Source organism: Phascolarctos cinereus, unplaced genomic scaffold, assembly GCF_003287225.1.
Source record: "Phascolarctos cinereus isolate Bilbo 61053 unplaced genomic scaffold, phaCin_HiC Scaffold_5;HRSCAF=322, whole genome shotgun sequence".
Lineage (NCBI taxonomy): Eukaryota > Metazoa > Chordata > Mammalia > Diprotodontia > Phascolarctidae > Phascolarctos > Phascolarctos cinereus.
The window spans coordinates 85890514-85914984 of NW_027555958.1; the positions used below are offsets into that span (position 1 = coordinate 85890514).

At 37.1% G+C, this 24471-nt stretch overlaps 1 protein-coding gene across 1 annotated transcript in view; it reads left to right on the forward strand.

Moving 5' to 3' along the window:
* Positions 1–24471, forward strand: part of PDE10A (phosphodiesterase 10A) — a 394215-nt gene that overhangs the window by 230241 nt on the left and 139503 nt on the right. The window contains exons 4-5 of the mRNA XM_078155052.1: positions 6895–7016; positions 20677–20798. Of these exons, the coding sequence (XP_078011178.1) occupies positions 6895–7016; positions 20677–20798 (244 nt within the window). The remainder of the gene's footprint in view (positions 1–6894; positions 7017–20676; positions 20799–24471) is intronic.

Below are 24471 nucleotides of genomic sequence, written 5' to 3' on the forward strand. Positions count from 1 at the left end.
TCAGATATGGCAAAAGGAAAACCGAGATTGCCTTTAAGCAAGAAAACAAAACGGAAATTAGTTTTTTCTGAAGAGCAGCTGTAGAAGAGCCAAGTGTTACCTATAGTACAACACATCAACATTTTACTATATAAATGACATGATTGTGAAAGGAGCCTCAGGTGATACTTTTATCATTATGGTTTTTTTTAAATTTTCAAATATTTTATTTTTTCCAATTAGAGGTAAAAACATTTTTTGACATTTGTTTTTAAAATTTGGAATTTCAGTTCTCTCCCTCCCATCCCCTTGAGAGAGCATCAGTTTGGTATAGATTACATATGTGCAAAACATATTTCTGTATTAGTCATGTTGTGAAAGAAAACAGACCAAAGCTAACAAAAAAAAGAAAAAGAAAGTTAAAAAAAAGTATATTTAGATCTGCATTTTTCATCATAAGTCCTTTTTGTCTGGGATCATTGGATTGCTGAAAATAGCTAAGTCATTCGCAGTTGATTATCATACAGTATTACTGCTACTGTGCACAGTGTTCTCCTGGTTCTGCGCACTTCACTTTGCATCAGTTCGTGCAAGTCTTCCCACTTTTTTCGGAAATCATCCTGTTTGTCATATACTCTGACTATAACTATGGTTCTTATTCTATTGCTTTATTCTGCCTTCCATAGTATAGTACTTGTATAGTTCCTACAATAAGAAACAGATGTGAGGCACTCTAGATACTCTAAAATGGTATCTTCTTCATTTGTACCTTCACCTACTAGACTACATGTTGGCTTCCTTCCCTTTTCTCTCCATTCTCTCCATTTCTCCATCTTTTTAGTTCCTCTCCTTAATTTTCTTTCCCCAGTCTTACCTTGATCTACATTGAAGGTTCACCTTTAAACTTCAGATGGAAGATTAAACTCCTAAAAATCGTTGGGTACATTAGTTCCTTCCATTTTCTGACCCCCCAGTTCAATTCTCAGTCCTTTGCAATTTGACCTTAAGTTCCACTGCTTAACTAAAACTTATCTATTCCAAAGTTACCAATGCTGTTTTAACTGTTAACTCTAATAGCCTTTCCTTAGCCCTTTAAAAAATTGCTTATTCTGAAGTTTTTAACTCTGTTGACCATTTGTCAACCTGTCTCCATGACTTTTGGCATTGTTCTTTCTATAGTTTCTTCTTATACCTATCTGACCATTCTTTCTTAGTCTTCTTTGTTGAATAATCATTCTTATATCTGCTAAAACTAGGGATCCCTTCAGGCTCTATCTTGGGTGAGCCCCTTTTTCTCCATATTATCTCTTTGTGATCTCATCATCTGGCATAGATTAAAATATTATCTCCAGACACATTGATAGTAGTGCCCTTGAGAATTATAAGGAAGAATAGGGAAGTACAGAAGATGAGGAGGGTTTGGGGAGGAAGATAATGAGTGCAGTTTTGGATGTGTCCATCTGCTATGTTTCATTCTTGCTGTTTGACTGACTCACTTACTTTTCTTGTGTCATATGTCTTCCATAATGTCATTTTATTTCTTACATGAAACTCATCTTTGGTACCATGCTAGAGACTTTTTATAGCCATTGTAAAACATATATATATACATACATATGTATAGCATGTGTGTGTGTGTGTGTGTGTGTGTGTGTGTGTGTGTGTGTGTGTGTGTGTGTATCTTTCCAGTGCCCTTTGAGTTGCTTTATTTGAGTAATTTGAATTCTTCTAAGATCATGATATTCTATGAGTCACAGCCATGTTACATCACATTAAGGGTAACTTCAACAGCAGCAGGCTATTAAAAATCAGTAAAAGCGCTTTTCATTTGCACATTTTGCTGTCCATACACAGCATCCATTTCATGTATTCAGTAGATCTTTGGGCAAGCTATCTCTGATCATTGGCCAAAGTGACCTGTAAATTTTCATCCATCATAGAGTGTTGTATGCCTTTTGAAGCTAAGGTATTTAACAGGTCTCAGTTTGACTGAGGCGACACCCATTCAGTGATTAAGGCTTAATTAGAATTGAGGCTAGGAACGGCTTCTTTATCTAGTCAAAAATAAATCTAATCTGCCTGGGAGTGGAAGACCCTCAAGGTTTCCTCCCAAAACAGAAATAATTGCTATTTACATTCATTCTGAGTCAATCTGGGCCCAAACAACAACCTAGTAGGGCTTGGCCTAGGACCTGTTGTTGGCCTGTCAATGAGAGCCAGAGTTATTTGGGGTTGAGGTTGCTCTTTTATTTTTTTGGGGGGGAAGGTTTCAGAGTTTAAAATTTACATTCCCTTTGGGTAGAGCACTCACAGGTAAGGGAATAAAACACAAGCTCCTCTGTTTGGTATTTAGAACTTTTCAAAATACAGTTGCCATCTTGCCTTTCTGCTTGATTTCCCATTATTCCCCATCATTTAAAAATGTAGAGGATGTAATGGAGAGTAAAGATGTAATGAGTGCTTTGTCCTTGCCCCATTTAAGCTGCCTTCCATTAGTCACTGCTGTGCCCATCATGTAACTTGGTGGGTGGGTTGCCACTGTAAACTCTCCTGGGCCATTTCCAGTTGTCCTGATCTCTATCTGGCCACTGGACCCATGTGGCTCTGAAGAAGAAAGTGAGGACTGCATAGCTCTCTTTCACTTAAATGCAATTCACTTGCACGTCATGGCATCATCTCCCCTAAGTTACACTCACTTCCAGAACAAAGGACAAGAGAGTGAGACGTTAATAATCAGAACATTATATGTAAAAATCATCTGTTATTTTCTTGTTTCATCTACAAATGCTTCCATTTTACCATGAAAGAAACCAGGACTCTGAGAATTGTGTGACTTGCTCCGGCTTATATAACAAATACCTGAGATTCCTACCCAGCTCTATTTTTTGACACAGCATCTAGTTCTAGTTCTGTGTGAGAGCTGCTTCTATAACTGTCTCAACCATTTTGATCAAAATCACTCCCATCAGTTCAAAGAAGCAAGTAGACTGCTCCCTTAAATTGTTAGTTTCATTTTTTCTCTGATTTGACCAAACACACCTCATGTTTTTATGTGACACAGAAATGACCAGGAAGCAGAATTATTCGTTGGAAACACTTTGGGCAGGTGTTCGAACACTTTGAATATATACTGGGAATGCAGGGTTGGTTCGATATAAGAAAGACTATAAGCATACTAAACCATATTAACATAAATTATGAAATGAAGAGAAACCACATAATAATATTAATAGATGCTGAAAAGCCTTTTGAAAGAATTAACACTAACTTCTCTTTAAAAAAATAAAATCATAAGAACAAGTTGACTTTTCCTTAGGATATTAAAGAATGTCTAAAACTAAGAGCAAGTGTGATATTAGTGGAGAAAATTTAAAGTCCTTTCCAGTAAGATCAGAGTAGAACAACGAAGTCCATTACTGCCACTGCTGTTTAAGCAAAGAAAAAGCAAAATCATAGTTTTTGGTAGATAATATGATTTATTTAGAGAACTCTAAAGAACCAACTAAAATTCTTTGAAACAGTAAATTCAGCAAAGTTGCAGGATATTAAAAAAAAGCTACATAAAGTATCAGCATCTCTATATATTACCTACCAATCCCAGTAGGAAGAGTTAGAAATAAAAATTCCATTCAGTATTGCAACAGAATATTAAAAATATTTAGGAGTCCATCTACCACATTTTATTTGGGAAATAAATCCAACCACAAAGTATTTTTATGAAAATAAAGACAGTCTAAATCACTGAAAAATATTTTCATGCTAATATTAAAATATATATATATATATATATATATATATATATATATATATATATATATATATATATATATATATATATATATATATAAAACAGTGCTGCTTAAATTATTAAACGCTCTTCCAAACTACCAAAGGATTAGTTTATAGAGTGTCAACCTGTCACAAAGTGTGATCTAAGAAACAGACAAATTATTAGGTTGTGTGTCCATGTTTAATTTTTCTCAAGCTGTTTGACATGGAGTTATAGTTCAGAACTAGCTCAGTTTGGGGGTTGGGAGTACAGAGTTATATGCCCTTCGAAGAGTAGGTGTTCCCAAAGGGTACCAATCAACTCTAATTGGTCAACACACTGGGAGGTGGCTATATTAAAATCAGGGTTTCCAAGTATGAGACTTAGGTCACTTAATCCAGGTCAAAGAGACATCGATTTCCATACCACCTGTCTTGACGATAGGGAGTAATTAACATTTTCCCAGACCTGTCTAAGCAACACAATGAACAGGAATAGAGCCATTAGGTTAGATAAAGGGGGATGGGGAAAGCTCTGAGTCTCCAAGATAATGGTTACTAAGAAAAATCATTTTTCACAAGAGTTAGAAAGAGTAACAGCAAAACTGATCTGGAGGAACAGAAGATCAAAAATCTCAAAGGAAATAATGGGAGAAAAATAGGAAAGAAGGGAGAATATTAGTACCAAATTTCAAAATATACTACAAAGTAGTACTCATCGAAATGATTTGATGTTAGACAAAGAAAAAAGATTGATTGATCAGTGGAACAGTGTAGGTATACAACATATCAAAGCAATAATTTCAATAAGCCCAGAGTTCATAGTTAATGGGGTAGAAACTCACACAATTTGTCAAAATTTTATGGGAAAACTGGGAAATAATCTGAAAGAAATTTGGTATATACCAACAATTAACACTATATTTTAACTGAGATAAACTACAAATTGATACATGACTTAGACAGGAAAAAAATGGCATCATAAGCCAGTTAGAGGAGCAAGGAAGAAATTACCTTTCTGACCTTTGGATAGGGAAAGAATCTATGACCAAGCGTGGAATAGAGAGGCTCATGGAAGATAAATTGAATAGTTTTTGTTTATGTTAAATTGAAAAGTTTCAGTACAAATGAAATAAATGTAGTTAAAATTAGGAAGGAAATAGATACTGGGGAAAAATATCCTTGTTTAACTAGTTTTCCTAGAAGAAGTCTGTTATCAAAGATATATAAGGAACTGATTTAAATTTATAAAACTAAGAGTAACTTCCCAACAGGTGAATATTCAAAAGATGTGAACAGTTTTTAAAGGAAAGAATCCAAGCTATAAACAACTACAAGAAAAAGTACACCAAATCACTAATAATTAGAGAAATGCAAATCTAAGCAACCTAGGCTCTTGTCTCATTCTCATCAGATTGATAAAGATGATACAAGGGGAATATAACATATGTCAGAGATGCTGTAGCCAAACAGGCACATAATCTCACTCTTGGTAGAGCTGTGAATTGGGACACTCTGAAAGACTTTGGACCTGTGGCCCCAGAGTGGCTTACCTGTATCTTGTCATTGACATGGTTGATAACATAATGACACATATAGGATCCAGATGGAGAAAACTATTTGAATCAGTTCTTCTTGTGATGAGAAAGAACCAGAAACTAAGAGGATTCTCACCTAATGGGGAATGACCATACAATTATGATGTATGAATTGTGCCTTAAAAGATGTGAAATGGACAATTTTAAAGGAAAACCGAGAAGACTTCTCTGCACTGATGTGGAATAAAGTGAGCAGAACTAGGAGAATAATTTATAAAAATACAATACTATTTATAGAAAAATAACTTTGAAAGACTTTATAACTGATGACTGCTGTGACAGATTTCAGATTTGATATGCCCATCCCTTTTTTGTTGTTGTTTTAATGAGAATGTTTTACTGCTGTATCTGCTGTTTCTCACTGACAATGTTGTTGTGCCAGTGAATTGTTGTGCAGAGTCAGTGTGGGCACTCAGAAGAAGAGTGTTCTCTTTTCCACACCAGGAAGTATCCAGACCTGGAAGTTTGCAGCCTCTCTGGTATAGCTAGAGAGAGTAGAATTCATCTGGTAGAAATGTTAGCAAAATGCTTTCACTTAGACTCTTCAGACTACCTAGTGGAAAGACTTGACCCTTTCCATGGAAGGGGAAATATATCTCTGAAGAACAATGCTTGTGTGTGAATACAAATATATGCCCACTCATCTTTTGTTCTGCCAACACAAATTCAAGTGATACCATACATATTTGCAGACCAGAAGATGGGCATATAACAACAACAGTATAGTACTTTAGAATTTGGAGAGTGTTTTTACAAATGTTATCTCATTTTATTTCACAACAATCCTAGCTGGTAGATGCTATTATTATCCCCATTTTGCAGGTGAAGAAACTGAGCCAAACAGGGATTAAGTGGCTTGCCCAGGATCACACAGTTAATAAGTGTCCAAGGCATATTTTGTGTAGGCATATAGAAGACTCTCCATCCTGTTACCCAGGATTTTCAGTGGCCTTAGGCATCATACAATATAATTTACTATGTCCAATTGTGTGCATTCGATTTCTGGGTTGAGAGTCCCTTTGAAGATGCTTGGGCATCTAAATCCTCTAATTTAGTACTTGATTGCCTTGAATTTCATTACATAATTCTCTTCCAGGCTCAAGACATAATAGTAGACACCTTTATGGTGGTAGACACTTTGACCAAAATTGTGGCTTTTTATTTGTTTGTTTATTGTCCTGATTCTCCTTTACTACTTGAGAGCAGTAAAGCTAGACTTTTAGGAGATACTCTGGCTTAATCCCTGGCATGACCATTTTATCTGTAATTATAAGCACAATTTATTTTTTATTTCTGGTCAGAACTTTGTGCTTCAGATTTCCACTATGTCCTTCTCCTAGCTTGATGGCCAGAGGGAGAAAGCCATAGACTGAAGCAATATTTTGTAAATTACTGTCCTGAAAACTAGTGGTTCTTTATAGATATCATTACATTATGCTTCTGTGGTCCATTTCACATCTTCAGTCAGAGCATTATTTTTTAACCTCAAAGTATAGGCTCCACCCTTTCTTCTTCCCATAATTTAAAACTTATAATACCATCCCAGCAGTCAACTGTGACCCAGAAGACATTGAAGTCAGACAAGAGAATTGACAGACTATCTCAGAATCTAGCAAGGTCAGGTATAAACCCACTGAGATTGCCATCAGACTCTCCAGGGAAACCTTTAAGGTCAGCGTTTGAATTTGGCTAATAACCAAGAACTTTCATACTAGCCAATGAAAACCGCAGTCTCCACTTCCCACTGCACTATCCATATCTCAGGTGATGACTGATGATCGAGAGGAGGTCATGGTCAAAGGACTACTGTACTTCAGTGTTAGTTGGGGGCAACTCCTTGTGAATTGGGAGATCATGTGAACATAAGGGGAGCCCACTAATAGCCAGCATGTTCTTGAACCAGTATTTCCTTTTTTATAAAATTTATTTATTTTTAATTTTTAGCATTTACTTCCACAAGATTTTGAGTTCCAAATTTTCTCGCTGCTCCCCTACCCCAAGATGGCATGTATTCTGAATATCCCTTCCCCTAGTCTGCACTCCCTTCTATCTCTCCCCCCCCTTCTCTTATCCCCTTCCTCTTCTATTTTCCTGTAGGGCAGGATAGATTTTTGTACCCCATTTCCTGTATTTCTTATTTCTCAGTTGCATGTAAAAACATTTTAAAAAATATGTGTTTTTAAAACTTTGGGTTCCAGATTTTCTCCCTTCCTCCCTCTCCACCTACCCTCATTGAAAAGGCAAGCAACTCCATATAGGTTATAGGTTTGCAGTTAATGCAAAACACTTTCATAGTAGTCATGTTGTGAAAAACTGACTCTATTTCCCTTCATCCTATCCTGATCCCCCATTTATTTTGTTCTTTCTTTTGACCCTGTCCCTACTCAGAAATGTTTGCTTCTGATTACCCCCTTTCCCAATCTGCCCTCCTCTCTATCATTCCCTTGCTCTCTTGTACCCTTCTCCCCTTATTTTTCTATAGGGTAAGACAGCTTTCCATAGCCAATTGAGTGTGTATGTTATTCCCTCCTTAAGCCAAATCCTATGAGAATAAGATTCACTCATTCCCTCTTCCCTTCCCCTGTTTCCCCTGTACTGTAAAAAAGCCTTTTCTTTTCTGTTTTTTTGTGAGATAATTTGCCCCATTCTATCTCTCCCTTTTTCCTCCCAGTATAATCCTCTCTTACCCCTTAGTTTTATTTTTATATATTACCCCTTCATCTTCATCTCCCCCTGTGCCCTCTATCTATCTATCTATCTATCTATCTATCTATCTATCTATCTATCTATCCACACACATATAATTTTCCCCTCCAACTACCCTAATACTGACAATAGTCTCATGAGTTATAAATATCATCTTTCCATGCAGGAATGTAAGTAAGAAGTGATTAGGCTTTGGATGACTTTGTGAAGAAAGAGAAGAGAAAAGGTACATGAGGGGTGTTATGGAAGAAGAATGAAAAGATTTGGCAACTAATTGAATTTGGAGGGTTAGGGAGAAAGAAGAGTCATTCACCAATTTGAGATTGCAAACCTGGATGACTTGGAAGACTGATGATTGCCCTCAGAGGAAATAGGAAAGTTTGATATAGGAGAAGATTTAAGGGAAAATATAATGAGTTGTTCTGGATATCTTGAATTTGAGATACCAGTAGATCATCTAAGTAGAGATGTCTAGCTGGCAGTTAGTTGGTGATGTGTAACTGAATTTCAAAAGACAGTTGCAGAGGAGATACGTAGACTGAAGAACTATTTATATAAAATTATCTGGAACTTAGCTTATGAAATCATTTAGGTAGAGGGTGCAGAGATAGAAGAGAAAAGGAACCAGGATAAAGCCTTGGATAATATGCATCGGGTGATTGGAAATAGAGAATGATGCAACAGAAGATACTGAGGGGTGGTTAAAAAGGTAGGTACAGGTGAGAACAGTGTCATGCGATAAAGGAGTAACCAGGGGCAGGGAATGGATAACAATTTGAAATGTCCCTAAAGGATCAAGAAGGATGAGGACTAAGAAGACGCTGTTGGATTTCACGGTTAAGAGGACACTCATGACCTTGGAAGAAGCTTTTTCAGTTGAGTAGTGTTAGGTCAAAATTAGACTGCAAGAGATTGAAAAGAAAGTGGGAGCTAAAGTAGTAGAGGTACAAATGTATCAAGTGTAGCCAACAAGTGTAGGATATTGGGTATGAAAGGGAGAAGAAGCATAGGATGATAATTTGAGGGATTTGCAGGATAAGTGAAATTTTTTCAGCTAGATGGAGGCGTGGACTTTCTGGCAGGAATTCGAGAAGAAGCAATTGTACAGGAGAGGAAGAAGGACTGACTGAAATGGCCAACTATGGACCCCCTCGAGGGGCATAGAGGTGAGGGATCCAAAGCACTCTAATATGGTGGGGTGCTTTCCTTGTTTGAAGGGTCACTCTGCTTTAAGCTTCCTGGTCCCTCCTGCTGTCACAAGGTTGACTACCATATGGTTTGCAGCATTCTGAACTTATAAAATAAATTAGGGAAGGGAATAAGCCTTTATGTAGTGTCTACTATGTGCCAGGCACTGTGCTAAGTGCTTTACAAATATTATCTGATTTGATCCTCACAACAACCCTGGAAGGTAGATGCTATTATTATTATTCCCAGATTAAGTGACTTGCACAGGGTCACACAGCTAGCAAGTGTTGGAAGGTGATTTCAGCTCGGGTCCTGCTGACTCCAGGCCCAATGCTCAATCCACCTTGCTGCCTCAAGAAATTAGAAACATTATTTCTTTTATAGAATGATTCTTGACTTTATTAAAAACAAACCTTCATCTGAGTTCTTTTAAATAGGTGAATCAGTAGTGTATCTAAAAGTGGAAGGAACTTCAGAGACAATCTACACCAACTTCCTCAGAGGCCTAGGGTAGTAGAGTAATAGAGCTAGCAAGCATGAGAAACATGATTTGAATCGAAGCTGTTGTAATAATCTGGCCAGGATGTAAAGAGAGGGGGTGGGGGAACCTTTTGCATCAAGGCCACATGTGGCCCTCTAGGTCCTCAAGTATGGCCCTTTGACTGAATCTAAACTTCATAGGACAAATCCACTTAATAAAAAGATTTGTTCAGTACAACTTGGACTTGTTCAAAAGACTATACCTGAGGACCTAGAAACCCACATGTGGCCTCCAGGCCACAGGTTCCTGACCTCTGGCCTAAACTATGGTGGTAGGTATGAGTGGGGGAGAAGGGGAAGTAGTGAGGAATGAGAGAAATGCTGTGGAGGTAGAAATGGCCATTTGCAATTGATTGAGTATGTAGGGTGAAACAGAGGAGTCGAGAATAACGTTGATAATGTGAAACTGGGAGACTTAAAGGATAGTGATGCCTTTAATATAAATAGGAATGTTTAGTAAAGGGAAGGGCTTGGAGGAAGAGGTAATGAGTTCAATTTTGGATATGTACAATTTGGGATATATCTCAGAGACATCTAATTTGAAATATCCATAAGAGCTAGTGAGAAGTGAGGTTACCAAGAGAGAGACTGTGGAGGGTAGGGGGCCTAGGTCACAACATTATGGAAAATTAACAGGATAATGATATTTATGATATGCCAACAAAGGAGACTGAGAAGAGGTTGTTAGGAGGATCAGAAGAGGATTGTGTCAGGAAAATCCAGAGAAGAGAAAATATCTGGGAGGAAAGGGTCAAGCTGTTGAAATGGATAAGGGCTGAGAAAAGACCTCCAGATCTGAGATGATATGGTTGGGAGCCAGATGGAAAAGGCTTGAGGACTGAATGAAAGGTGTTATTTTTGGTAGATCTTAATATGTCTGAAAGTGAGAGTCAGGTGTGAGTGACAAATGTAAAGCTAAAAATAATGGCACTCTTCTGTATTGAAGAATTGTCACAAAAAGAAAAATATTTCTGAAATAGTAATGTAAGTCATCAGGACAAATTCAATTAGCAAAAATTTTTGTCCTTCATGTGTGCAAAATACTGTGTTAGGTGCTCTGTGAATGCAAGATAGATAATGGCCCTCTGACCTCAAGGAACTTAGAATATAATGGAGGTGAGTTCATATTCAGATAAAAATTACAATAATAAGTTGTACAAGTGTCAAAAAGCAAAGAGAAAGTGTATGCAGAGTTTAGAAGTCATTTTGGGATGGGGTGGTGGTAAGGTAAAGTTTTTCTGGAGGAGGTAGAATTTGAGTTAGAGCTTGAAAGAAGACTGGGAGGGGGGCAGTGTTTTGAAAAATAGTCCGATATGGAAGGAAAGAAACATTCCAAGAAAAATATACAGAGCAGGTGGTTTATATAAGGTAGGTGGAGAGTATGAAGTTGGAAGAGTAAGTTGAGGTAAGCATTTAGAGGACATTGAGTGGCAGACTAAGTACTCTACTTTATCCTGTAGGTATGGGAGCCTTACTTAGTAGACTAGAATCTATTCACTCTTGAAACCTTAGTGCCCCAGGTTCTGTGCCCCTAGATCTGTGCCCCAGGGTCCATTCTGTCATAGACCCTTCCCCACCTAGTACCTTTTCCTGCAGATTTAGAGTACAAAGGAACACAGCTGGTCCTACACTTAGGCCTCTTAAGTGCATCCTTCCTTCTGCTTGACAGTGATGTCAGTGTATCAGATCCTGGAAATTAATACTCCTCTGAAAAGATTGAGGGCTTCTTGCTATGGGGAGGATTATTGAACAGGAGAATGACATGATGTAAGTGTGTTTTAGAAAAAGTAATACACTATAATTCAGTATAAGTCAATTTATTTTAAAATTTACCCTCAGATTTTCAGGAATATTTATTTACTGAGTAGAGTAATTGAATTCAATTTCATTCATCAAATATTTCTTAAAGTGACTTATGTGATAGGCACTGGGGATGTTGCAAACATAAATAAAACAGTTTATGGAGCTTATCATCTACTAGGGGACTGTGACACATAAATAATTATAATACAAAATGGAACATGAGCTCATAATGGAAACACAAAGTACTGTTCTGAACTTAGAACAGAAGGAAGATTTTCCCCAAGAGGATCATGGAAGTCTTCTGGAAAGTTGCTTGAAGATAAGTTCTCTTAAAACACCATGTCAGAGAGAACAGTTCATATTGCAGTATCATCCCAATTAAACTTCTCTTTATCAGTTTAGGAAGCCTTTCTTTGCTCACAACCTTAATGACATCAGGCACTGATTGTAGAATAGTTCTGCTGTACTCCTTCTTTCTAACTTTCTACTACTTGCTACTTTCCTGTGCAGCTTTAAGTACTTTCTAGAAGAAAACATTCCCTTGCTTTGTCATGTGTCGTTTCTTCTTTATTTCACTGCTTCCCAAAATAAACTCTGGGCAGGAATCAGGCTGGTGCTTTATTGTCCTTTGATCCTGTCTGTCTGCCTGGCTGCCTACTCCCAGAGCTTTGCTGCTGCTGCTGCTAACTTTTCACAGGTGCTCCAGTGCTGATCAGACTACCATTTCCCTTCTCTGAGCCCTCAGAAAATTTCTAATGTACATTAAACAGAATACCATATTTTAGGTTTTCTAGCTTGTTGTTTCTTTTTTATTATTGGGAATTTAATCAGAAAACACAATGAAGAACAAGGATATTAGTCATACATTCTCCCAATTGATGGCATGTTTTCTAAGGACAAATTTCTACTCTTATCTTATATATATTTGCATCCCCCTATCATGCCCAGTACGTAGTAAACAAACACTGATGGTTGTTTGCAGTTTAGGATGTTCAAGGCTCTTTAAAAAGTTCTCTTTAGCAGGGGCGCTGGTGTTTCTCTCTCTCTGTCTCTCTCTCAATCTCTATCTCTGTCTATCTGTATGTCTATCTATCTATCTCTTTGGGAAAATCTCTTAGTTTCCTGTCTTTCCATTGCAGGTGTGTGTGTGTGTGTGTGGTATATTATATATATATTTGGATTATAGGTTTGCATACTTAGAGTGATACTCAAAGAATGATGTGGTTTGTAATTGCCTTTATGTAATAATAATGTTCTTTGAAAATGCTTGGTTTATGGATATATGTATTTAATTCTATAACCTGTGGACTTCTTTTCATTAAATCCATAGCTTTTTTTTCCCTTTTTTAAAAAATTTATTTATTTTTAGTTTTAAACATTTACTTCCACAAGATTTTGAGTTCCAAATTTTTACCCCATCTCACCCCTTCCCCCACACTAAGATGGCATGCATTCTGAATATCCCTTCCCCTAGTCTGCCCTCCCTTTTTTCTCCCCCCCTTCTCTTATCCCCGTCCACTTCTGCTTTCCTATAAGACAGGATAGATTTCTGTACCCCATTTCCTGTTTTTCTTATTTCCCAGTTGCGTGTGAAAACATTTTTTTTAAACGTGTTTTTAAAACTTTGGGTTCCAAATTTTCTCCCTTCCTCCCTCTCCACCCACCCTCATTGAAAAGGCAAGCAACACAATATAGGTTATACATGTGCAGTTATGTGAAACACTTCCATAGTAGTCATGTTGTGAAAAACTAACTCTATTTCCCTTAATTCTATTCTGCCTCTCCATTTATTCTATTCTTTCTTTTCACCCTGCCCCTCCTTAGAAGTGTTTGCTTCTGATTACTCCCTTTCCCAGTATGCCCTCCTCTCTGTCATTCCCCTACTCTCTTGTACCCTTCTCCCTTATTTTTCTGTAGGGTAAGAGAGATTTCCATAGCCAATTGAGTGTGTATCTTATTCCCTCCTTAAGCCAAATCCTATGAGAATAAGATTCACTCATTCCCTCTTCCCTTCCCCTGTTTTCCCTCCACTGTAAGAGCCTTTTCTTTTCTGTTTTTTTTTGATAATTTATCCCATTCTACCTCTCCCTTTCTCCTTCTCCCAGTATAATCCTCTGTCACCCCTTACTTTTATTCTCCAGATATGACCCCTTCATCTTTAACTCACCCTGTACCCTCTATCTGTCTGTCTTCTATCTATCTATCTATCTATCTATCTATCTATCTATCTATCTATCTATACACATACATATAATTTTTCCCCTCCAACTACCCTAATACTGACAAAGGTCTCATGAGTTGTAAATATCGTCTTTCTGTGGAGGAATGTAAACAGTTCAGACTTAATGAGTCTCTTATGATTTCTCTTTCCTGTTTACCTCTTCATGTTCCACTTAAGTCTTATATTTGAAAGTCAAATTTACTATTCAGTTCTGGTCTTTTCATCAAGAATGCTTGAAAGTCCTCTGTTTCACTGAATGATCATTTTTTCCCCTGAAGGATTATACTCAGTGTTGCTGGGTAGGTGATCCTTGGTTGTAATCCTATCTCCTTTGCCATCCACAATATTATATTCCATGTCCTCCAGTCCTTTAATGTAGAAGCTGCTAAGTCTTGTGTTATCCTGATTGTGTTTCCACAATACTTGAATTGTTTCTTTCTGGCTGCTTGTGATATTTTCTGCTTGACCTGGGAACTCTGGAATTTGGCTACAATATTCCTAGGAGTTTTCCTTTGGGGATCTCTCTCAGGAAGAGATTGGTAGATTCTTTCAATTTCTATTTTGCCCTCTGATTCTAAAATATCAGGGCAATTTTCCTTGATAATTTCTTGAAAGATGATGTCTAGGCTCTTTTTTTGATCATGGCTTTCAGATAGTCCAATAATTTTTAAATTCTCTCTCCTGGATCTATTTTCCAGGTCAGTTGTTTTTCCAATGAAATATTTCACATTGTTTTTTAATTTTTCATTCTTTTGGATTTTTTTTACAGTGTCTTGATTTCTCATAAAGTCACTAGCTCTATTCTAATTATTAAGGAAGTATCTTCTTCAGTAATCTTTTGCACTTCCTTTTTCATTTGGCCAATTTTTCTTTTTAGGGCATTTTTCTCCTCATTGGCTTTTTGGACCTCTTTTGCCATTTGGGTTAGGGTATTTTTTAAGGTGTTATTTTCTTCAGTGTTTTTTGGGTCTCCTTTAGCATCACTCTCAGGTTTTCCCCTACTTCCCTTACTTGCTTCTCAAAAATCCTTTTTGAGCTCTTCCATGGCCTGGGACCAATTCATATTTTTATTGGAGGCTTTGGATGTAGGAGCTTTGGCTTCCTTGTCTTCTTCTGGTTGTGTGTTTTGATCTTCTTTGTCACCAAAGTAAGATAATATAGTCTGAGTCTTTTTGCTCTGCTTGCTCATGATCCCAGCCAATTACTTGTTATAAACTCTTTGTTAAGGTAGGAATCTGTTTCCAGTGTGGAGAATGTACTATCCCAAGCTTCAGGGGTTTTGTGTAGCTGTTTTTGGAGATACTTTTAGGGACCTGTAAATTTTCAGTTCTTCCAAGGTGGTATGGTAAGGGGCAAGATGTTTACTCATTTCATGGCCTGTGTTCTGGTCTATAAGTGACCACAAGCACTCTTTTCTGTCTTGGAACTGTGAGGAAGATTTCCTCTCCACAGCCACTCCAAGCTCCACCACTACAGCACTCCTCCTTGCCCCAGGACCACCACCCAGAACTGTGACCCAGATTCAAGCACGGGCAAAGCAAGAGAATCCTGCACCAGCAGAGAGATCCCTGAAATCCCCCTCTGATCAGCCACTCAATTCCCCCTCAGTCTGTGGGCCAGAAACTCAGGAGGCAGCCCCTGCCCTGGGCTGTGGTCAGGGAATGGAGCTGAGACCACTGTGCTTCTCTCTCAGCACCACAGAAACAGAGTTTTCCCACTGACCTTCTAAATTGTCTTTGGGGTTCGTGGGTTGAGAGGTCTGGAAACTGCCATAGCTGCCTGCAATTCATTCCTCTGAGGCCTGTTCCAGGTTCACTGTTGCCTGTGCACCCACACCAAACTGCGTTTAGCTCCCAGCCCAGCATGATATACCTTTCTGATCAACCATCCAGGTTGTCTTGGGCTGGAAATTTGTTTCACTCTGTCTTTTTGTGGGTTCTGCTGCTTTAGAATTTGTTTAGAGCCATTTTTTTATAGGTATTTGGAGGGGTTTGGGAGAGAGCTCAAGGAAGTCACTGCTTTCACTCTGCCATCTTGGCTCTGCCCCCCAAATCTATAGCTTTAATGAAATATTCTAAAGCCTGACACTTATTATACATGACTGGTTTGTTTTGATCAATGATGTTTTCATATGCTTTTTTTCCCCAAATATATTGTCATTGACATTCAAAATATGTTGGAACTATGGAGAAAATTAAATTGAGAGGTGGGAGAACTTACAGCCTTTAGTCTGTATTTCATATTGATGTCATTTGACTCTCAAGTACTATAGCGTCCTCGGAGTAAATGTAATGCACCTGATGCTTGCTAAGCAACTAGTACATTCTAGCACCTTAGGTGTGGACAGAGAGGCAAAGGTTTGATAAAACTCCTTGAAGTCTTATAAAGTGATGCCCAGCAGAGAGAGCTACCAGTGCACAACATTACAGTTTACCTGCATTACAGAATTAGAAAACAGTTTTACATAAGGTCTAAAAGGTTTATTACCAGCTTGGGGTGGGGCTGGGGGAGTCAAGAAAAGCTGTGTGGTAAAATATTCTTGCTGGACTTTAAAGAATGGTTAGATATTTTACAGCAAGAGGATGGGCAAGCATTTCAGTCATGGGGAATTTCCTGACCAATGACAGAGGACAGTGCTTGCAGAGAGAAGTCCAATTTAGCTGCGTCATAGAGTATGTAGAATATAAATGAAGCCTAGGCAGGTGGTATTTTGCTAAATTGTGTAGGGCCTTGAATCCTAGGGAAAGAAATTTGAACCTTACTAAGAAAGTAATAGGAAGCCGCTGAAGATTTTTGAGCAAAGGAGTGATATGATAAAGTGTATGCAGAAAAAAGGATTATTGTAGTATGAAGGATGGATTGGCCTGAGGAGAAAGTGAAAGCACAAGTTTTAGGAGACTAATAATGTGCACAGTAATAGGGTTTTTATAGTAGGATAGTGACAGAATGTGGAGTGAGAAAGAAGACTTGGAAGGATTAAAAAGAAAGAATGATTAAAAGTCTTTGAATAATAGTGAGCAAATTGACATTCATGAGGTGTAATAAGAGAGCCTGTTCCATAGAGGTAAACAGCCAGAGGTAGTAGTGTTTAATTTTTAGCCTTCACAATTTCTTGAGATTACCCCTTATTCTCTACCCACATTCCAGCAAATACAAAATAGTCTCCAACTCTTTTGTTCTGGCTTCCTCCCTTCTTCTTTACCTCTTCCTATCTCTCTTTTCTTCATCTCTTCTTCTCTTCCTTTCTATCCTATTCTCTCTTGTCTCTCTCTCTCTCTCTCTCTCTCTCTCTCTCTCTCTCTCTCTCTCTCTCTCTCTCCTATTTTTGCCTATGTTTCTCTCAACTTTTTCCTTCTCTTTCTTTCATCCCTCTTTGCTTTTTATCTGGTGTTAATATGAATTTAAGTTTATTTTTTGTTATTGGATAAAGTGTGGTTCCTAGTCGTAATTTAAAAACCAAGTATATTTAATTTGTCGCTTGTACAGACAAGTGATCATAACCTCAACTGATAAAATTAAGTTTTATTTTCCTTCCATTTGGCTCTGAATTGACCTTTGAGGGCAATGGCCCTGGGAAAAAACTTCCCACTCCTTATTTAAATAAAACAGATTATCTACTGGGATTGTAAACTGAGGCCAAGTAGGATTCTGCATTTAAAGTCTAATTACTCTTGAATGGTTGGTACTTTGGTATCTTTGCTTAGGTTTTTAAAATGATGAAGGAGAAATATATAAGCACTTTGAAAAGTCTGAACATCTTTATAGAGGTATGTGATTATCACTGAATTACTTCTGTAACCTTCCTTAATCCAGAACAGATAGATAAGCTTTGTTTTTTTACAGAGTTGACTGACAGTTTGTTTTTTCTCCTTTATGATCTGAATTTTTAAAAAACCCCAAGTCAGTAAGAAAAAGAATGATTGAAATTTTATCCCCTCTTAATTCCCAAGTTGACCATTTTGTGGAACTACTAAGTAACACAGTGGGTACAAAGCAGGCAACAGAAAAAAACAAAGACAAAAGGGATAAACAACTCCATAATCAGTCCATGAAAATAAATGATTGACTCTGTGATTAATAATCTGTTGTGAAACATATTCAGTGTTGTTGTGGGTATTAGAGGAGCCAAGGGGAAAAACATCTATTCCTATATCCAATTATTATGATCACAGTTTAAAACTTAATGTTGAAGATCTTTCTGCCAAATCAAAACTTTGCCTAAACTTAATTGGATTCATTTATTTTGTTAGCAGTTTTATAAATCACCTTAAGGTTAACATAAGGTATAATCTATTGATGATAATTATAGAAAATAAAGATCTTGAGAGCAAGGGAGCTTGTTTATTTGCCTTTGTGTCCCATCTGCTCCGTAACGAAATGTAGCAGTACATAATACTTTGCATATGATAGATAATAACTTACATGTATATAGTGCTATAAGGTTTAGAAAGAACATGTGGCCAACTTTCACGTGTCAAGTATATGGACCATTTTTCTGTGTGATTGCTGTCCAAGGTGATTTATGTCTGTGTTTATAACCATTAGTGTGGTCTGAGGTATGCACAGAAGTGCACATTCAGGTGACCCACCCCCTTTCTCAAAATGACTGTCCTATCAGTCTTGGTTCATAGAATCATAGAATATTAGAGTTAGAAGGGACTTTCTAGTTCATCTAGTCCAACCCCTTCCTTTTACAGATGAGGAAGCTGAGGCCCGGACATCCAATGCTAAACCTTAAGATCAGAAAATTCTTCTTGGTCTCTAATAAATTGTGCTACAGCCCATTTCCTGTTCAGTGGAGATGGAAAACAGCTGATTATTAATCTCAGTACAGGTATAATAATCCTTCATGTACTTAAGACCTGTTCACAGAAGTATATTAGAGGCTAAGACTGGGGGGGAGGAGAGAGAATCTTTTCTACACATTTGCTATTTTTTTCTCTTTTTCCTCAGTAACTTGATATGTTGGGGGCCAAGTAGCCCTCTAGGGAAAGTTTTGAGACTTTCTCATTATATCATCCATATTTTGCTGAGGAGTCAGAAGATATTTATTATTTAATGAATTATGAAAGTATTGAATGATTTTGTATAGATAAGCAAAAATTTGCCACAATTGATGAACTGAAGAAATACAAAAGTTAAGATGAGAGACAAAAATAAAATTGAGATTAGAAAATAAGATAAATGAAATAATGTCCTACTATCACCTCAAATTTAACAAATCTAGAACCAATCTAATTCTTTAAGTCTTATATTGTTATTAAGCTATTCTTGTCTTTATGTCTTGTCTCTCCAAGTAGATCATAAGCTCCTTTAGGGCTAGGTCCATGTCATATATTTCTTTGTATTCCTCACAGTGCCTTGAACAAAAATAAATGTTCATTTTGTTGATTGAAAGGTTAAAGGAAATGGGATTATCCATCCTGAAAAAGGGGAGACTGAGGGATGATTTAATAACGTCAACTTTCATGTATATGGAGGGGCTCTACTACGGAGGATGGTAACCAGTGATCTCAGGATCTACGACTAAAAAAGTGAGAACAAAGTTGCTTAAACTGCAGAATGAAGGGACATTAGAATGAAATGCTATACAATATTTCCTCTGGAGATGGCTAGCTTTTTATCTTCCTGGATCAATTGTAGTGTAATCTCTATAGATGACCAAGCAGGCTGGATAAACTTTTCATGATCCTTTCCAAACTATGATTGTATAGTTTCTTGGAGGCTTAATCATTATGGATTTCTATGTAGGCCCTGGCAGCTGCTGCACAGGCTAGCCATACAGGGAGGGAATGGGGCAAGGAGAGATCTGGGCATGTACAGTGTAACAGTCTGTGAGCCAAGAGATCATCATGCCATCAGACAGAGAGCCAGTGGTTGACTGTAGTCAAGAGCAAACCAAAGGTCTAGGACCTGAGATATTGGCAATGTGGGGAGGAATAATCAGATCTCAGGTGCAAGCAACCAAGAGTCAGGAGGCCAGCTGATCAGGTGGTTTGAACATATGGCGTTAGTGATCAGAATAAACCTAAGTGAGCTTGATCTTAGGGAAGAGACAGTTTTCTCTCTTCCCTCTCTTATAATTTCTGCCTAGGTAGGAAGTTGTTTCAGAATCTAGGCCTGCAGATGTGAGGAAGGTGGCTGCAGCTGGTTAAGAAAAGGATGAAGGAGCATCAGCTGCAGGTAGGATCCTGATACTAGCTAATTAAGAATTTTTGCAGCCTGTGATTGACCACCGTGATTGGTAGAGGGGTGTCACTTGTGATGACTGTTAATATGTGTTAAAATCAGATTATGTGCTCCTTGAGGACAAAAACTGTATTGCTTATCTTTTGCATTCCCTGAAGTGCCTGGCACAGTACTCTGCACATACTAGGCACTCAATGAACATTTGTTGAATTATGTTAATACTCAACATGAAAGTTAATTTGATCATATCTACATAAATCATTTGGATTGGAGGGTTTGGCTTAATTTGATACTTCCACAAATTAATCTTTCAACATCAACACTATTTTGTGAACTTAGGAATCAAGGTCATGATTCCCCCTAATCATAGTTCATGATGGAATTATCTACCAAACCACTAAAAATTAATTTTAAGGTGTTTTTTTATCATTCAGAAGCAATATATAGTAATTTTGTAGGCACTCTGAAAGAAGTAATCTGAGCAGGATTTTTGTTAATTTTTTAGGCCTTTTGACCTTTTTTTTTTTTTGGCCCTTTGGCAAATTGAATGATATCCAATTTTAAAAAGTATATATAATACATGATTTTAGAACATACTGATAGCATATTTCATTAACCAAAGAACATTTCCATTGTGCTAAACTATTTTTTTTTAATTTTATTTCATTACTTTTGACTCAAAAGTACCGGGGATACAAACATGCAAGGCGTTGTATATGAACTAAACAGCTATATAGAACAACGGTTGGATACAGGAGGAGACAACCAGCTACTGCTCTATGAATTGAGTAGACTCATCAAAATAGGTAAGAAAATGTATTTTAATCCTTTATATAGAATTTTGAGAAAAGGCAATTTTGCCAACTGAATAGAGGGGCCTTGGAGTCAGCAAGACATGGATTCAAGTTCAGCATCTGATGTACATTAGCTTTCTGTTCCTGGGGAAGTCATTTAACTTTTCAGTACCCCCAATCAGCTTCTAAAGCTATAAATTACAGAAAAACTGTGAACCCACCTCAATAGGTAGTTTTCACATTGTAAGTTCCTTGTACTGTTGAAAACGTATCAGCAGGTCTGGTCTGCATAGGAAACACTGAATCAAAGAGTTCATCAGTTTATGAAATATCTGCAGAAAAGTTGAACTTACTGAAAACAAATGAAAGTCATTAAGTGGTCTTACTGCTGGATTAATTGTGAAAAAAATAATATACCTAACATCCGAAAAATTAAACTGAGGTAAAATTGAAATGTCTAGAGTAGGGCAACTCAAATAGTTAAAGGCCTTGACATCACGTAATATGAGAATTTAAGGAACTAGGGTTCTTTGACCTGGAGAAAAGAAGACCTGGAGGAATCCATAATTCAGAGCATGGGTGGCTATGAATGAATGACATAGCCTTTCAGGACTCTTTGCCTTATCTATAAAATGAATGCTAGATGTCCTTAAAGTTGGATGACCTATGATTGGTGTGACTTGATATCTGACAGGTTGTTGTGTGGAAGAGTGATTACACTTGTTATCATAGGCCTTTTAGTGCAGAATTAGATGTAGATTTTAACAAAAGTGGAATAGGATGCTTCAGAAAGTGGCAAATCTACTCTCACTAGAGGTCATTAAGCAAAAGTTGGAATACCACTATTGAGCATTTTGTAGAGAGAATTTTGGGTTCAGCTATGGCAGGGCTAGGGAACTTGCGTCCTCGAGTGTCCCTCTAGGTCCTCAAATGTGGCCCTTTCATTGAAGCTAAACTTCACAGAACAAACTGACGCCACAGGTTACCCACCCCTGAGCTGTGGGTTTGATGAAATGGTCTCTGAGGTTCATTCCAATTCAGAGATCCCACAGTCTGTGAGATATAAAGAGCATTTGACACCTTTAATGTATATTTTCTAATAAATATACATCCTAGAAATGGAAATAGCACAATTTCTTCAAGTAACCCTCCACAAAACTACTCAGATGCAGTATTGTGACATGGAGTTGACCCTGGGTTTATTATACACTATGCCAGTAGAAAACAATCTCCAGCACGTTCTATGATGATAGAAAGGATTTGAGTATAGCCTCAGCAATAGATTATGTCTGTTTTTTTTTTAAGACATTTAGCTAAATATATAGAGGCATACCACTAATAGGCTGCATAATAGGTCATGAATTCTTTGGCAATAGTAATCTACAATTAGTGCCAATAATATTAGCACTTATTATGTGCTAGGCACTGGTCTAAGTACAAAACACATAAATAAGAGAAAAAATGTGGCCCCTGACCTCAAAGAGTAGACATTCTAATGGGCAAGACAACATGAGAAAACTAGGTGTATGTTATATGTGTGTGTGTGTGTGTGTGTGTGTGTAGAACAACGGTTGGATACAGGAAGAGACAGCCAACTACTGCTGCATGAATTGAGTAGACTCATCAAAATAGGTAAGAAAATAAAGAACCCTTTGGTTCTATATAATCCCCTTCACCTTCTGCATGGATAGAGGCAGTGTTGGAAAAACGACAGTAGGTACTATACTAACAAACACACAACTTTAGACTCTCTGTAAAATAAACTTGGTGACCAAGTAGATGTACTAATAAAGTATACTACATGTAAAATGTACCACATAGCAGTATTGACTGAACTTTAGATGAAAACCAAAAACAAAAGGAAGTTACAGCCAAATGGAAAAATGGCTCACAAATCTTGAAGAAACAAGGAGGTACCAGAGCTGGTCTTATGAGTCATGGGGCAGCCAGAAACATAATTTCATGGAATATTTTGTCATCTTATATTGTAATGCTTATTACAAGTATTTGCAAGAACACCATCATGAAGGTAATTGTAGTTTATGTGCTAATATCTGTTGTAGAGGAGGGAGAGGAATTCTGCCAAGTACTTGATAAGATTCTTCATGTTAAATCAGTAAATACTACAGTATTATAAGTCTTCAAGGCAACTGCTACTATAGGAGAGAAAATCTAGAAAACATTTTAGACAGTATAGTTCAGAAGGAAGAAAGCAAAGAGACCAACAGCATTCATGCTCAACAGAAACTTCATTCCTACATAATTTGACTCTTTTCTTCAAGGGGAAAATTGGAATGGGCTGAACAAATTTGGCAAATTCCAAATAACATCACAGATAATTAAATTAGTTGTATGTTAGAAGACAAAAAACTGATTGTGGATGTGGAAGACATTTGTGATTAGAGTTCCTCTGTTTAAACCATGGACTTGTTAATGCAAAAATCAAATAAATACCAAATTTAAAGATACAAATGAAAGATGAATCATGTCATCAGAATACTCCAGCTTGATATATTTAAACAAGACTTTTACACTCAAAAGTTTTATCAATTTATACTATCACCATTTTTTTTCTTTAAATATGTCTAGTTATTTATACCTTTTTGTTTTTGTCATCTGTATTTCCAAGTATATTCCTTACCTCTCCCCCTCTGAGGAAGTAGTATTTTAGAGGAAAGCATTTTTAAAAAGAGGAAAATACCAGTGCAGCAAAACTAATCAGAATATTGAAAAATCTGCACCTTGTGCATGGTTTTCCATACCTTTATTCCCTCACCTTTGCAAAGAAATGAGGGGAAGTACCTTCTCATATCTCTCTCTTTTTTTTTTTTAGCCAGCTTGATTGTTATAATTTTACAGTATTCAGTTTTGATCATTTTGTTGTTTATTGTTCTTCCATATCCATTGTTGTATATTATTCCCTGGTTGTGTTGATTTTTCTTTGTATCAGTTCCTATGAGTCTTCCCATTTTTTTCTGAATTCTTCATTTTCCTTAATTTATGTTTTCTTAAGGTAGCTTACCTGATGTAGATAATTTACCACACTGAGGAGAATAGAAATGACTAGCCAAGGACAACTCTGGTTTAGAAAGAAATCCATTTTAAAGATCTTCCAGAGTAGAATGGTCAAGAATTAGGACTGATGCCTCACAAAAAGAATAAGAAGTAGCAGAGAGGAAAAATAAACTTGGCTCTGATATAATACAAAGAGTATATGGGTTTTAGAGCTGGAGGATGGATTAAAATCGTGCCTCTTGTCACTGTGTGACTTTGAGCAAGTTAACTTGACCATGCTGGCTTCTGTAAAACTGAGTTATATTAAATGGTCTCTTTTGGTCCCTCCTAGATCTAGGTCTCTGTGATCTCAAATTCCATAGAAAATTAGTGAAAGACTTATGTAAGCCAGTTCATCACAAAGGCGTTTGATGGATCCAGTAATAAACACAGTGCCTGGGACATAATAAGCACTTAATAAATGTTTATTGATTGCTTGGATGAAACTTGGAGGACCACGAGCAGGTAGAAAATAAGAAAGATCTAGAAATATTTCTATAGTAAATTATTTTCTTTAGCAATGACAGAAGAAACATTACATCTGGACTCTAACTGTTGCTCACATGTGGCATTATCTGATCATATCAGGCCCTGGAACGTTTTAGAGCCTCTTAAGTGAGGGCTATATTCA